General features: G+C 43.3%; 1 protein-coding gene across 1 annotated transcript; it reads right to left on the bottom strand.

The window, feature by feature from the left end:
* Positions 1–269: 269 nt before the first annotated feature.
* Positions 270–14,387, bottom strand: LOC127327012 (ATP-dependent Clp protease proteolytic subunit 3, chloroplastic). Its single transcript, XM_051353790.2, has 5 exons — positions 14,046–14,387; positions 9,592–9,706; positions 7,884–8,059; positions 862–957; positions 270–787 (listed from the first exon to the last, which is right to left on the bottom strand). Exons 1-5 carry the CDS (start codon positions 14,301–14,303, stop codon positions 509–511), a joined length of 924 nt encoding a protein of 307 aa, XP_051209750.1. The 5' UTR covers positions 14,304–14,387; the 3' UTR covers positions 270–508.
* Between the last annotated feature and the right edge of the window lie 643 nt (positions 14,388–15,030).

Genomic DNA, 15,030 nt, shown 5'->3' with positions numbered 1-15,030 from the left:
CAATCCATCCAAAGGGGTACCAAGATCAAGGGTGGTGAGGAGCGAGTTCACCTCATCATGTAGAGCTTTGACTCGGGCTCGTGTCATCGGTCCACTTGGGGGACTTGTTGGTCTTGGTGTAGCGACGTCGGTGAGCGGAGCTACATCACCCTTGTTACGGGCATCTAGGTTTTGCCTCCGTTTCAAAGAAGAAGAAAAAAGGCACTAACCCCATCGGTATAAATGTGAGCACCAGGACTGAACCCCCACAACTCCACCGCACGGTGCGCTTTCGTGACAACGATAGGCAACATCTTCCGGATGCCACAGAAAGAACAGCTCACAGCATCTCTCAGTCTTACACAGTTGATAGTACAAATTCTAACAAATGCTCGCATACGTACAAAGAAAAAGGTATGATAAGAGCATACAACTACCGGAAGGCTATGCTATCCAGCGTACTGAAAGCTGCATTGTAAGCTCTACTATATCTTCCTAAATCCACGTGATGGTGTAAGCTGATAGTATCTTATGTTGGTGAGGCCTCCTTGAGTTTTCCATTATCTCCACTTGCGCTGCCATTGCCATTTCGAATGAATTTTTCCTCTGAAGGTAGATTTTTCATTATTTTCCTAGTTGGTCCTGAAGCATTCCACAAGTACCATAGGCGTGATTTTGGAGGTGGCACAGCTCCCGCCATAGGAGCTACCAATCCTAGCTTCCCCTCATCCATAATGCTGTCAAGTATTCCATAGTCCTTGGCCTCCGAAGGACTCATGAAGTAGTCAAACTTTGTGTCCTCGTCGATCTACAAGAAACAGCAATCAGCACAACACAGTTTTCTGTTACCATTGAGATAAGCAAAGGATGGGGAAAGATAACCTGCTCTTCAGTCTTTCCGGTGATTCTTGACATTATCTTATTCATCTTTATCTTCTCGTAGAGCATTTCTCTTATCTGCAATCCCATCTCTGTGGCCTGCCAGATGGGTGAATCAACATATTACACGTTTGAAGAAAGAATGGAAGAATCATGCATTCCTTGGTGTTCACGAATTTGCAGAAAGGGCACATCACTTGTCAAGGTAGCACTTGCATGCTAGTCAGAAATGAAGTTAAGCTACAATGATTTCTGTAACGTACTTCATCAGGTACCCTTGTTAAGATGCTAGGAATACAATGGCAGGTTGTAACTGTACTTTTGAGTCTCAGTTTTGTATAACTTTCATGTCATGCTGTAAATGTTGCTCGCACTGAGCCCCCCACTCATAAGTTAACAAAATCAACAAGAAACAGAGAACTGTTTGAATGATAAATAAAAGATGGCACACGAGCTTGCACACCAATGTTTATGGACCTATAATCTCTACTAATAAGTTACCAATCGGTGGTGTTGGTAGGTCAAAAAAGCCGGAACAAATTTTCGTCCGTCAAAAAAACCGAGACTCCAACCGGGCCTCCGAGCGTTGGTACTTGTTAGGTAAAAAAAGGAATCCACTCTAACAAAAAGAAACGAGAGCGAGTTCAGCACGAACTCGAATCCTCCAGAATCGAATCACGGATCCTTGCCTCCTCACCCACGAAAACTGACCCATATATAGACTGTATCCAACACGCTGATTACTCATCAAAGCGATTGCAGAACTCGCCGGAGTTTGCACGCCATCAAATATCGAAACTGAGTTTTCCGTCAACAACAGAAGACCCAGATCGACGGGATCTTCATCGATGAACCATGCCACGCATAAACAGTAGCACAGGCTGCGGCGACTCGCCTGAGCTGCCGCCACGCCGGAGTGGCTGCTTGCCGAGGTCTCGGTACGTCCAGGTCGCCACCTCGCGCTCGTTAGATCCAGTTGAAGATAGTCAGCTGCTGCTCACGTCTCGCCGGCCAGCCGGAACACAAAGGAGCGCATCGTATCTCTGCTTTGCGAGCTTAGATGATTCAGGATCGATTGGACGCTATATTTTGTCGACTGAACACAACTGATCGACTGCTTCTGTCGTCTGATGTGCGTGCGGTGGATTAAACGCTTAGAAAGAAGCTGGGGCATCAGGCGGATTGTGGCCCATCAAAGGCAGGCGTGGCATGGGTCTCGACGCTTTGGTCGTCGTTAATTCTTGCAGGATTAAGCTGGTCATCAATGACACTCTGAGCCGCGTCCGCCCATGATGCATCGCAGCGTGCGCTGTCCTGCCTAACCAGTAACCAATAGGGTCGGCTATTGTTGGTTTGGTAGTAGCTCACTATGTGCAGTCCTACATGAGATTCATATGCTCTATTCCTTTTGCATATGACCCGAACGACATTCTACTGTTAGACAAAATATAACCACATAGTACTGCAACTCACAACGTGCGAAATAGCAGCAATGGAAATCAGGAGGAAAAAAGTGACTAAAACTGTTCACAGTCAGCAACGCATGTACTATATTCTTTTCAAGATTTTCCCATGCCATCGCTCCCCTGTGATTTCATGATACAGTAGGTTACTGAGATGGGTGCAAGAGAACATCTGTCTGCTACGTAACAGAACAAAAGCACCTTCTCTATTCTCCAAAATCGGTTGATATCGATCGGTGCTGCAATGTTCAAGATGTTTGCCACTTCACCGGAATTTGATTGGATGTTTCTGTTGTAGCACAAGTTGGTCTTTTACCTAGAAGGAGCTACATGTTTTCAGTTTCTTACAAATAACTGAATGGCAGAGCAAGAGCACATGATCTTCAAAAGTGATCTAGCACGTTTTTCGATGCATTCAACAATAAATTTATTGCATGCTTTGTTTATACTACCCTAAAATTTTCTCAAACATATTTTCTAATATTTATAATAAAAACAAGAAAACCATGGTATATTTTGTAATTTCAAGGAATTCGATTATATTTGTCATGAACACTGTCGGAAATCGCATGTTGTCTGGCCGTAGAAGCGCACGGGTATTTTGCTACTCCCTCCGATTTATATTAATTGACTTCAATATGGATGTATCTAGAACTAAAATGTGTCTAGATACATCTATATTAGAGTCAATTAATATGAACCGGAGGGAGTAGTATCAATACTCTGCATACTTTACCAGCTGAGCTAAGGAACATGACCTATAATATCAATGTTTATGGAACACGGGTCCAGCATAAGACCATCCGCTAGGTAAACCAATTGTGCAACCTCTCTACTTCGCACAATAACCCTTACTTTATCATGTTTCATCTTCAAGGGCCAACTGTGAACCTCATATATAGGAGACATGATCTCAGACCTCTAGAACAGTTTCACCACCCAATCCTAAATTTGTAATCTATATCTATACCTAATAACAAAAGCAAAAGGGGTTTCTTCCCATCCATCCTGGCTTTTTCCATATAAATCCCGAAGTCCACGCTGCTCCTACGACCATGCTGTTCGCTCCCAGCAAGCCCCACATGACCTCCACCGGCACGCTACCCCTCACGACACCGAACCCCACTAGGATACCCAGCCGCTATGACTCGTTCTTATGCGGCATCTTGTCATTCCTCTACCTCCGCATCTGCCTGGGATCCAGCGTGTCTACCGAAGTTGCTGAGCGAGGTGGGCGACCCTGCGCACGGCAACGACTGCGTGTACTGGGTGATGTACGACAAGAGCGAGGCATACCCCCTGCTTCTCGACTGCTCACCAGCATACGATGGGAACATGAGGTTCATGAGGGGCGAGGGCGGAGAGCTTCGGATGGTCGGCATGGCATAGAGGGGTGGTCGCTCTCCAAGTGTTCATGTTTGGCATCTCCGACGGGAGCAGGAGCACCAAAGGCCAATGGGTGAGGGAGGAGGTTGGGTACCAATTTATTAGCCGTAGCTCCAAATTTGTTTGGCTGTAGCAACACACGGACATTTTTATTATCGTTTCTATAATGTTGAAACACACAGGAGTACAGTTATTACTTATTACTCACCTTTCACGGCTAAACCAATATTAAGTCTTTGTCTTAGATTTTGTGATCCCTGCATCATAATGCATATCATCATTTGCATAAGTTCAGAAGGTCTTCTCAAGATCAACGACAATACTCCATAATGTTCCAACTTGATGCTTAATGTTCTATCCAAGTGTAAAAAAATGAAATTTATGGATCAAAATTATGTAGGCCCATCTTTTTTTAAAAAAAATAGCCTGTAATTGGCGCTGAAGTTAATTTAAGAAGACAAATATGAATGTGGACATTGCCGGACACGAATACAGAGTGAATATGGAACGACACAGATACCAATAATATCAGGAGATGAATAATTGGAAGGATCTTACATGAAAAATGTTTCATGTATATTGCACTAGTAGAAATAAACCAACCATGCAATATCTCAAAAATTTGACTGATATTATCACTATGAGCGAACCAATTAAAGCATAAAACATAGAAAATTGAACATCTCTGCCAAATTAAACGCAGTAAGCTATTTGGGTATTCCTGGTGCATTGTTATCTTTCGTAAATGTTGTGAAAAAATCTTTAAAAAATCATCATTCACATATAACATAAGCATACCACGTCACAAAATTTCAATTTCCATGTAGAGCTCAGTAAACAAATAAACAAATTCGCTATGAGCGATAGCTAATTCAAAGAGGTATGAATTTGGCCCATTATCACCATCGAAAATCAATTTCGTTTTTTATTTCGTTGTAGATCGAGTTTGAATATTAAATTTTGTTGTACTGTTGGTATGTGTTGTCTCTACCTGGCTGATTTATTCCGGAATTTTCTCATCCACTAAGGGACATTTTGGACTAAAGAATACTGGCACCCAGAATACCCATACGAGCAAGAGCACCCGATACATTGGTCGAAAATCTACAAGTTCAAGGTTCAAGCATGTTAACACTCAAAAGGTAATTTCCAAAGTGGAATATCTCCATAATTAATGGATTCATGTAACTTCAAGTTAACATATTTATTTTGTTGTTCGTCTAATGCCAGGTCTACCATATATTTGTGTAAGCTGCATCCACCCCACAACACATGTGCAGTAACTAATTGTAATTATCTTTTAACTGTCATATTTCCCGAATGAGAACTGTAAATTGTATTTATATGTTGTTGTTGTTTCATAGTTATCCGGACTGCGCTGAAATAAAAACGTAATGTGGCATTTTCACTTCCTGCCTTCATCTCCCACCAACATTCTTACTGCCCAAAGCAGAGTGGGCCTAACCTGACTCAATTATTGGACCAATAAGCAGCAACAGACACCTCCAGTTCTCCAAAACGTACCAAACTCTGCCAAAATCAGCAAATCCACCGTCCTCCTACGTAGCTGCAGCCGGCCCACCCCAGGCACTGCCATGCGCTGGCACTCATGAGCGGCAGACTCTTCAGAGTCTAGACTCCCAACTAGGAACAGGAAGAGGAGGATGTATGCCTCGGTGAAGGGTGAGATGGTGACACAGATGGGCGGCCACATCGAGAGCAGAGCTGCGAAGAGGGCCTCGCGGTGTTGGCGAAAGCGATAAAAGGTGGTGGTCACGGGAACAGATAGCCACATGTCTCCCTTGCTCCTGGAACAGGCCGAACATGAGAGGAGAATCGCCAGGAAGCTGCTGCCGGGCTTGCATGCCGTAAACTGGAACTGTAAGTTCTCTTTTGATTTTCTGTTTCTTCATGTGAACGAAATTGTTGTTAGTTGATGCTCAGAATCTTATTTTCTACAGTTCATGATCCCTCTCTGATCCTCGACATTGGGTGCACGCAAAGAACATGCTAGATATCCGTGAAAAGATTTACAGATGCTATCCGAGAAATTTCAGATAACTCTGTTTCCCACGAATAATGCAAATCCTACATCTAACTTTTACTGTCTGACTCTGGCTCCGGTTCCAGAGATAATTCAAGGAACCTGCCCGAATTCGCTCCAACTCCCCTCGATAGGAGGAAAGGCCTGCTGATACCCGCTCCGTCTTACCCCTATGCACCATGCTCTAAACTATGGCAGTTCTTCGGACTGATTGCCCCAACTTCATTAATAGGTGTATAAGTGCTCCAATGTTTGATGGAGAAATTTCGTCTGATGATAAAAGAAATCTAGCTGTTACAAATGATTTTGTTTCAAAAGCATTAATAAGTTCAGTGTTCAAGACGATAAAATTGGAATTCCATTTTGAAAATCGCAATTGCAATTGATAATGCTGCAGATATATTACAGGTTCTCAGTTTGCGTGTTTAGTTTTACTTCTAGAACAAATGTTAATACAAATATAAGTTATCAAGATCGTTGATAGTAGAAATCAAGTCATAAATTCATCATGATGAGCCAGTAACCAGATAATGCTCCTGAAGATCATGAACCACATATGACCCACTGTACAAACATGGGCCAGAATCACTCTTGAAAGAGAAGAATGGAGTGTTATTACCGTAGGAAAATGGCTTTCAATACCTAGTAAAAAACGAAATTCAAAGCTTGCATTTGTAAAGCGTATAAATTGTTGCTTTAGAAGGTATTTATCAAGAATATATTAGGTGCATCCTATATGTAGGTAGATTCAGCCGCATCCCCTGCAAATGGTTATGAGAAACTCCAGTATTTTTTGTTACATAGTGTATATTGGTATAGGTATATTTGGTAGTCTAGGATTTTTAATCTCAACCTACCATATCTCTAGGAGGGCCTTCTTGGCCTCCAAGTTTTGTACCCTATATATACCTGTCCGAGAGGCTCAATACAATATCCATCATATTCAGCTAATCTCTCTCTCTCTCTCTATCTTTCAATATGGTATCAGCCCCAAGTTCCTGACCTAGCTTGCTTCCGCGCTGCGCCGCCCCCGGGAAGGTCGATGTCCATGACCTACTCTGGGGGCAGCGCAACCCATAGGAGGGTTTGATCGGCTGCCCTCGAGTCTTTTTTTTTCCGATTTGTAGATCGGTTTTCTCTTTTCTCCGCCGGTTGTTCGACCGACGTTTTGCTTTTTGGTTTACCAATCATAGATCGGATTGAGTCACCCACCGCCACCGTCATCACGCGCCTCTACTCCAACCTCGGCTATGGCTTCTCTCCACTCTGACCGCCCGCGATGCTTCTATGGTTCACGTCACTACCACTACGACTGCAGGGGAGTGTTAGAGATACATTTGGTATAGGTATATTTGTAGTCTAGGATTTGTATTCTCAACCAACCATATCTCTAAGAGAACCTTCTTGGCCTCCAAGTCTTGTACACTATATATACTCGCCTGAGAGGCTCAATACAATATCCATCATATTCCGCCAATCTCTCTCTATCATTCTACACATAGGTACACTCAATTAAGATTCAATCATCGGCTTTGCTCCTCCAAAAACAAGACCTCCGGTGAGAGAAGACTTTCCACATTTGTTCTTCCTTTTCCCTTGTGGTTTCAAGGAATCGATAAGGCGATTGGGTGGAAGATTTTTTGTTGATTTGAATTCTACCCCAAAGGTTGTCGTGTCAGCAAGTGTTATCGAGTGTTTGTTTCTTATAGTCATTACTTGTTACTATCTTTCAAACTCATATAGATCAGGAGTGCTTTGAATCACACCCAACTGATCGGAATCATCTTCTTGGCACATCTACCTCAAATAATTTAACTATTATACATGTTTGCCTCATCACATCACATTGCAGTATATTTGTTTATAATTTTTTTTAAAAATTAATGACATGAGGAATGGAAAATTTATGGCCCCACAACTGTGACACCACCCGAAACAGTCAAGGTACTGTATAAAAAGTAAGTAACTTATTAGTGTTGGGCCATCATAGTTTTTTCACTTTAGCACAAGCAGTTTCATATAAATATAAACTACATCCAATAATTAAACATGCCTATGGTTTTTCAGCAAGCTAATTCATGACTTCAGCAGTAACTACTTAAACAAACAGAACTAGATAATAAAAATTCTACCTTTCCGCCGGCTCCCCCTGATGGCTGATGGATCATAATTCTCGCATTTGGCATGCAAAATCTCTTCCCTTTTGTCCCAGCAGCTAACAAAAATGCACCCATAGAAGCCGCCAATCCAAAGCAAACAGTTGAAATATCAGCCTTGCAAAATTTCATGGCATCATAAATTCCCATTCCTGTAAATTGATGTGCCAAATATCAAATTAAAGCATAGTGCAATGGCAATAAGAGAAGACAAAAAAATGGAATGTTTACAGAAGTTACCAAGGAGTTGTATTTATAATAAAACTAGGGTAAGTATTCTAGTTGGTTTAACTGCAAAGGCAGCTAAGACAATTTGACCTCGTGTACAAAAGTTACCAAGGAGTTGTATTTATAATAAAACTAGGGTAAGACCGTAAGAATTCGAGTTGGTTTAATTGTTATAAGGCAGCAACTCTTGATTTTGTTCGTTGGTCTCTGTGCAGAGTGGAAGTACAAATGTTCTGAACATTACACTTATGGACCGACTTGTGATCCATAGGTAGCCTCCCTAATGATCCAGTAAGGGTGCTCCTGGTTCAAGGGATATCCCTGGATGGATAGTGCATATCCAGCAATTGTAGAGACAGAGCCAACCGATTTAATAGAGTATTTTTTACCAAGATGCTGGACAGCCAAACCCGCCGAGAACTACCAGAAGAAGCCAACGTGATAGCCCATTCTGCCCTTATGCAGTCAACCCCCCCCCCCCCCCCCCCACACACACACATACACACATACCCGCCCCCCTCACTCCACAGCGCACCCACCCCGTGCTAGCCCCCCTCCCAAAAAATGTTAACATCTCCCTGTCTCCTGCATCGTTGTCTGTGCAGCTAGTGATGGTCAATTCAACGAGGCCCTGGAGCTGTCCTGGAGCCATTGCCAACAGTGCACGCAGAAGAGTAGCCCATCAGCCGGTGGTGACCACGTCATGTACTGCTACGTCAGGACCTGCATCTACTGATTGACTGGTAGCTTCTGTACATCTTCAAGGGAGCAAAAGAAGGTGTGACAATGACGCATCCAACAATAGACATGAGCCACCTGCCACTAGAAAGACAGAAAAGAGTGGAGGGTCGCATCGGCAACTGTCAAATTAATCCGAACGGGAAAGAGGTTGTGCAGTGTGAATTGCGATCTACTCCCTCCGTTCCTAAAAAAGCTTCTCAACTTTGTCTAGATACGGAGGTATGTAGACATGTTTTAGCTATATATTCATCTGTATCCAGAAAAGGTTGCGAAGCTTTTTTAGGAACGGAGGGAGTACTATTTCTCGGGGGAACCAAAAAGAAAATGGGTTCATCCAATCCAACTGTAATCGTTCCATGGGAACCTGGATGGATGGCCCCAAACCTTCCATCATTGACCTCAAGTGAAACACATCCTAGCCATACCCCCTCTTGCTGGATCACATGACCACCCACGATTGTTTTCATTCAGACAAGATACCAGCGTTTTCTAGTCTCACTAGTATCACACCTTTGCTTGGGAAAATTCTGACATCATCAAATGACCAATGACCCACAACCAAATCAAGAACGAGAGAGATTATTCCATTTCAAGCACCAAATTCTGCAAAGTTGATATTTTTCTATAACAAGATCCTTGAAATTGTAATGGTGTTCAATTATTTTTCAAGAAATAGTGTCAGGATAGTTCATACAATGAGAATAAGAGTACCCACCAGCTGTTATGGAGCCTCCAGGTGAGTTAATAAACAACTTGATGTCCTTTGTGTGGTCCTCTGCATCCAACAGTAAGAGTTGGCTGATGATAAAATCAGCACTCAAATCATCCACCTGCTCAGCAGTTAGCACAAGGCATTTGAAAGGAATAAATGCATAATATCCGGTTTGAACTCCATTTTAGTCACACTAATCAAATAAAAAATGCTTCTTTTGACTAACACATGCTAGGGGATCACACATAAGTACTTTTAACATGCACGCGGAAATTAATAGCATGCAGATGACGCGTAATTTGATAACTGAGACCAAATTGAGCGGTGGTACTATTAGTCTTGACTTTTGAAACTAACCCACTCTATAATATCAAGAACACATGTCCTATCAAGGTAGTGCCAGTTCCAACTAAAGATTATAGTTCTACAGTATCCTACTTAAACAATGAAAGAGTTACACCAAAAATACGATAACCATTCTCTCAGACCTGTTTGTAGCAAGTCAGCTGATCAGGGGAAAAGAAGTAAATAGAGTATATGCCCAAAGAAGTAGCCCTTATTTTATCTTAGGTTTTCACAATTACCATCAACTGAAGCCAAAGTAAATTGACAAAGGAAACAGGTCGACTCAAAATTATTTCATGCATATAATGGGTTACATAAGGTGCAACGATGGAAAGGTAACATCTAAATCATCAATGGGGTTATCAGCACTGTACGTAGCATATAAACTTGGATTTGGTGAACATTTATCATATGCACACATCATGGCATGCTAAAATGCACAGATGAAACAGGCCCACTGGGTTATGTGCTGGTAGAAATGATTTTCGTGTTAAATTAAATTGTAATACCATTTTTCAATACGATTCAAAATTTTCAGAAATTATGCTATTTCTAATTATATTGACTTGTTTAAACTTTAAAGAATAAAATTCACTCCAAAGTATATCCAGAATCTTGTATTTATCTATCACGAGAAGTTGTATAATATTCCAAATACAGACAGTGCATGAGATCAAATCCAAAAACCTCAGTGCGGTAATTTTGAAACTGGGCTTAGAAAAAACATATGACCATGTCAGTTGGGCGTTTCTACGAGAAGTTTTAGTTAGTAAGGGCTTTAGCTCTGGATATATCCACAGAATCATGCAATATGTGTTTGGCATTCAGACTGCCATTAGCATCAATCGCGAAATCGGGCCCTATTTCAGAAATATGTGAGGTGTTTGCCAAGGGGAACCCATTTCCCCTCTGCTATTTGATTTCATTGTGGATGCATTTTCTGCCATGTTAGATGCAGCTAATCGCACTGGTCATATCCATGGTGTGGTTCCCCACCTAGTGATGGGGGGTGGGGGGGGGGGGGGGGGGGGTACCTCCAATATGCTGATGATATGATTATCTTGATCCAAAACCTCAACTTACACGTGGCCAATCTCAAGTTCATCCTTCTGAGTTTCGAACTTCTGTCTGGCCTTAAAATCAACTTCATCAAGAGTGAGATGATAGTGACTGCCACTTCAGATCCTGAACAAGGCAGGGTGGCAAACCTCCTGAACTGTCAATTGGGAAGCTTTCCATTACGTAACTCGGCTTCCCATCATTGATAGGAAGCTTATGATGGCTGACTGGGAAGGGCTTACACGTGGCCAATTTCAAGTTCATCCTTCCGTGTTTCAAACTTCTGTCTGGCCTTAAAATCAACTTCCTCAAGAGTGAGATGATAGTGACTGGCACTTCAGATCCCGAACAAGGCAGGGTGGCAAACCTCCTGAACTGTCAATTGGGAAGCTTTCCATTACGTACCTCGACTTCCCCATCATTGATAGGAGGCTCACGATGGCTGACTGCAAAGGGCTGGCAGGTGTGGTTGGACACAGGGTCGCTTCATGTCGTCCGCTCCTCAACTAACCCTTACCAACTCCTCCCTTGCAAGCTTACCTACCTTCTTGATGGGTCTCTTCCTTCCGGCGGATGGCACCCGTGCAGGTTTTACTAAGCACCTCTCTAGGTTCTTCTAGGAAGGGGTGGGTGATAAACGAAAATACCACATGGTTAATTGGTCGCAACTGTGTCGGCCTAAAGACAGGGCGGACTTGGAGTCATTCATACCAAAATTTTCAATATCTCACTTATGACCAAGTGGATATGGAGGCTTTTCTTAGATGAGCTTAACCCACCCTTGTGGTGCCATCTGATAAACGCGCCAAATACCAGGATCAAATAATATCTGCTAATGGTTACTCCCAATTCTGGCACAGTTTGCACGAGATAAAACAATATCAAGTTAGGCGCAAGATTCAGTCTGCTTCTGGTGGATAGGGGAGAGCCCCCTCAAGGAGCGCTTCCCTTGTCTCTTTGAAATTTGTTCTGACCCAGATATCTGTGTAACCCAGGCCTATCGACTATCAAGGGGATGGTTGGGTTGTTAGGTCTCATTGAACATTTGGAGATGAAGAAAGGGCCTAGTGGGGGCGCTTATGGGAGGAGATCCAAGACAAAAGCACAAACACCGAACGCGATGGAGTGATCTGGGCCTTGGAGCCCTCTGGACACATAGTAGCCGGAAAAGGGGAACGGTATACAGTTCCCTGACTCGGATTCGTCGTACCAAATCGAGGTTTGGGGGCGACGTGCGATACGGTACGATTCGATGGCCAGTACGCGTTCCCGGACAGTCGGTATTGTATCCTGATTCAGCGGCCTTGTACGCTAGGTCCATGTTTCAAAACGAACAATCAGGCATGGGAACAGAATCCTAATCAATTGGATGGGTCATGGGAAAGGAAGCTAGAAGCCAGACCGGTTGGTATTATAGGTAATTAGTGATATGCTTCCTTTTCACACGTATATGTAGTTATGCACCTTCAATCCATGGAACAATCACTGTGCTGACCCCTTGAATCCATGGAATCAATCAATTGGAGCACCCCTTCGTGTGATACTACCTCCATCCCAAAGCTTAAAGCTTTTTTTTTTTTGAAAAGTCAAACCAAGTAAAGTTTGATCAAATTTTTAGAAGAATATATCAACAAATATAATAATTTGTAGATACCATACGAAAATATATTTCATTATCTATCTAATGATATTGGTTTAATATTTTCCATGTTAATGATTTTTGGTAAAAATTTAGTCAAATTTGACATAGTTTGACTTTCTAAAAATAATATAAGCCTTAAGCTTTTGATGGAGGTAGTATATCTAGTGCAGCATCGCAAAAGCTGCATTGTCATTCTTCACACATTAGTGGTTTGCGTTCCTCGATCCACCTTATCGCCGGGTTCACCGTACCAAAATCGATTGGATTGTGTCCCCTCTATCAAATAATTGTTAGAGAGATGTATACCATGGCTGTTTCCTATTTTTGTCAGCCTCCAACCCTCCTCCCTCGTTCCCGTCTCGCCCATTACTGTCGTACTGGGAACATGGCTACTAACAGCTTTTGGTGGCCTCCCTCTAAAAGGAAATGTGTCAGGCGACACCTTCCCAATAGCTAAGACCATCTAGTCAGCTACGTTACCTCTTAAAAATCGTTTCTTTACCTGACAGTTAGCAAAAGTTAGGCTTCCGTCTAGTGAGCAAATTAATAAACGCCATGGTCCGGCTAATGGGCCATGCGCCCTTTGCAGTCAAACAGTAAATGTGGATCACATCTTGCGTCCTAGCAAAATTCATGTGGAGTGGGATCAAAGGGATGCTCCAGATTCAGTGGAACCCCACTTCTTTCCCTCACTTCACACAAATTCTACACACATTGCACGGAAAAGCTAGGAAGCTTATTTGGTTTCCGTTTGCTGCCCAAAGCTGGGCGCTTTGGACTACTACTAGAAATAAATTTTCTATAGAGGCAATTTTCCCTGGTCAACTAATTGACTGTTTTTAAAACAGGCTTGTTCATGCATTCATCAACTCTACGGTGCCACGCATCATCCTTTGGCGAGTCTCCTTAGTAGCTTAGCCTATTAATCTTTTAGTCTCTGGCTGTAGGCCGTGTATCCAGCTTATGGCTTGTCGAACTTGGTGGTGTTTGTTTGTTTTATGTCATTTTCGATAAAGAGCATATATTAATATCGCGGAGATACCAATTACACCCAGACTCTGCAACAACATCATGCCCTAATGATATAAATGATGCACACAGCCAAAAAAAAAAAGAGAAGAATTACAGCATAAATCATGCCATCATCTGTGCATCCACGGGACAATTGGAAAAACGCCGCACAGAATTGTGCTCCAAAAGTACATCCGGGAAAAAACGATGGAAGGTGAAAAAAAAAAGCTGCAGATCTTCACTCTAGGTTTGTTTTATGTCATATAAGTGCGTTCGCACTAAGTAAGAACCTCAAGCGATTTATTAATTTATGAAAATAAAGCTGGACATGGTAATGCCTTTTATCTTAAAAATACACAAGATAGTGGGATTTGAGGAAGAAATAAAGAAGGTAGCTCACCGGAGAGCCCAGAAAGATGATGCGCTGGCGGAGGAGCATGTTGCTGGTGTCCAGCTCCTCGAGGCGAGCCTTTCTAGCTGCGGGTCCGGCTGCTGATAGCCGGGACAGGTCCCACCCAGAGGAGAGCGTCCGTCGGGCTGCCGCCACCGCCGATGCGCGGGCGGCCGCTCTTGGCGCCGACCTCCAGCAGCAATAGCTGGGGGTGAGCAACATAGACATTGGAGAGGAGGAGCAGGGAGGCGCCGGGATGGTCGCCATGTCTGGTATGGCAATCCACCTTTTGGGCTCGCGGCGGTCTTGCTGCGATTTGTTATCCAAAAAGTCTTAGGGGGTGTTTGTTTGGGGTTTTTCAGCTTTCCATAAAAAAAGCCAACAAATCCAACCAAACGGATGGCTTTACCCACTTCGTTCATTGTATTTACAGTAGATTGCCACCGCTGGACCAAACAGTTCTTCCACATACGCTCTCTCACCTGGCCCAAATATCCTATCGTTTTTTCCATCTCGCGACCTGAGCCAGAGATGAGTGACCGCTGGCGCCACCACCACTCCCGTCGGCTACCCTCCGCCTCCTCCATCACCCACCCTCCGTCGTCACCCCGCCGTCTCCTGTTGGTTTTCCCAGCTTCCGCCCCGAGTTCCGCCACTCCCACCTGCAGATCGACTGCACCGCTCGGCTATGGCTCGACCCTTGTCCCCGGCTGACCTCGTCCCCAGCAGACTGCACCCGTACGTCGGCCGCGTTCTGCTCTCTGGATGAGCACTGCTCGTCTGCTTCTGGATCGAACATATCCACTTGTGGATCGATCATGGCCGGGGCATGTGCGCGTATGCAAATCGTTTTTTTTTAGCTGCGCCAAGGCAAATCGTTTGATGCAATGAACTGTGGATAAGTCGATTCTGAATTTGTACTTTGTTGTTCCTCGAGTCGTTTACTACGCTTTCTTTCATCAGATAGATTAGATAGTTAGAGATGGATGCTACT

This window comes from Lolium perenne, chromosome 3, assembly GCF_019359855.2.
Source record: "Lolium perenne isolate Kyuss_39 chromosome 3, Kyuss_2.0, whole genome shotgun sequence".
Lineage (NCBI taxonomy): Eukaryota > Viridiplantae > Streptophyta > Magnoliopsida > Poales > Poaceae > Lolium > Lolium perenne.
The sequence above is the reverse complement of the archived record's forward strand: the minus strand, read 5'-3'. Positions and strand labels throughout refer to the sequence as shown.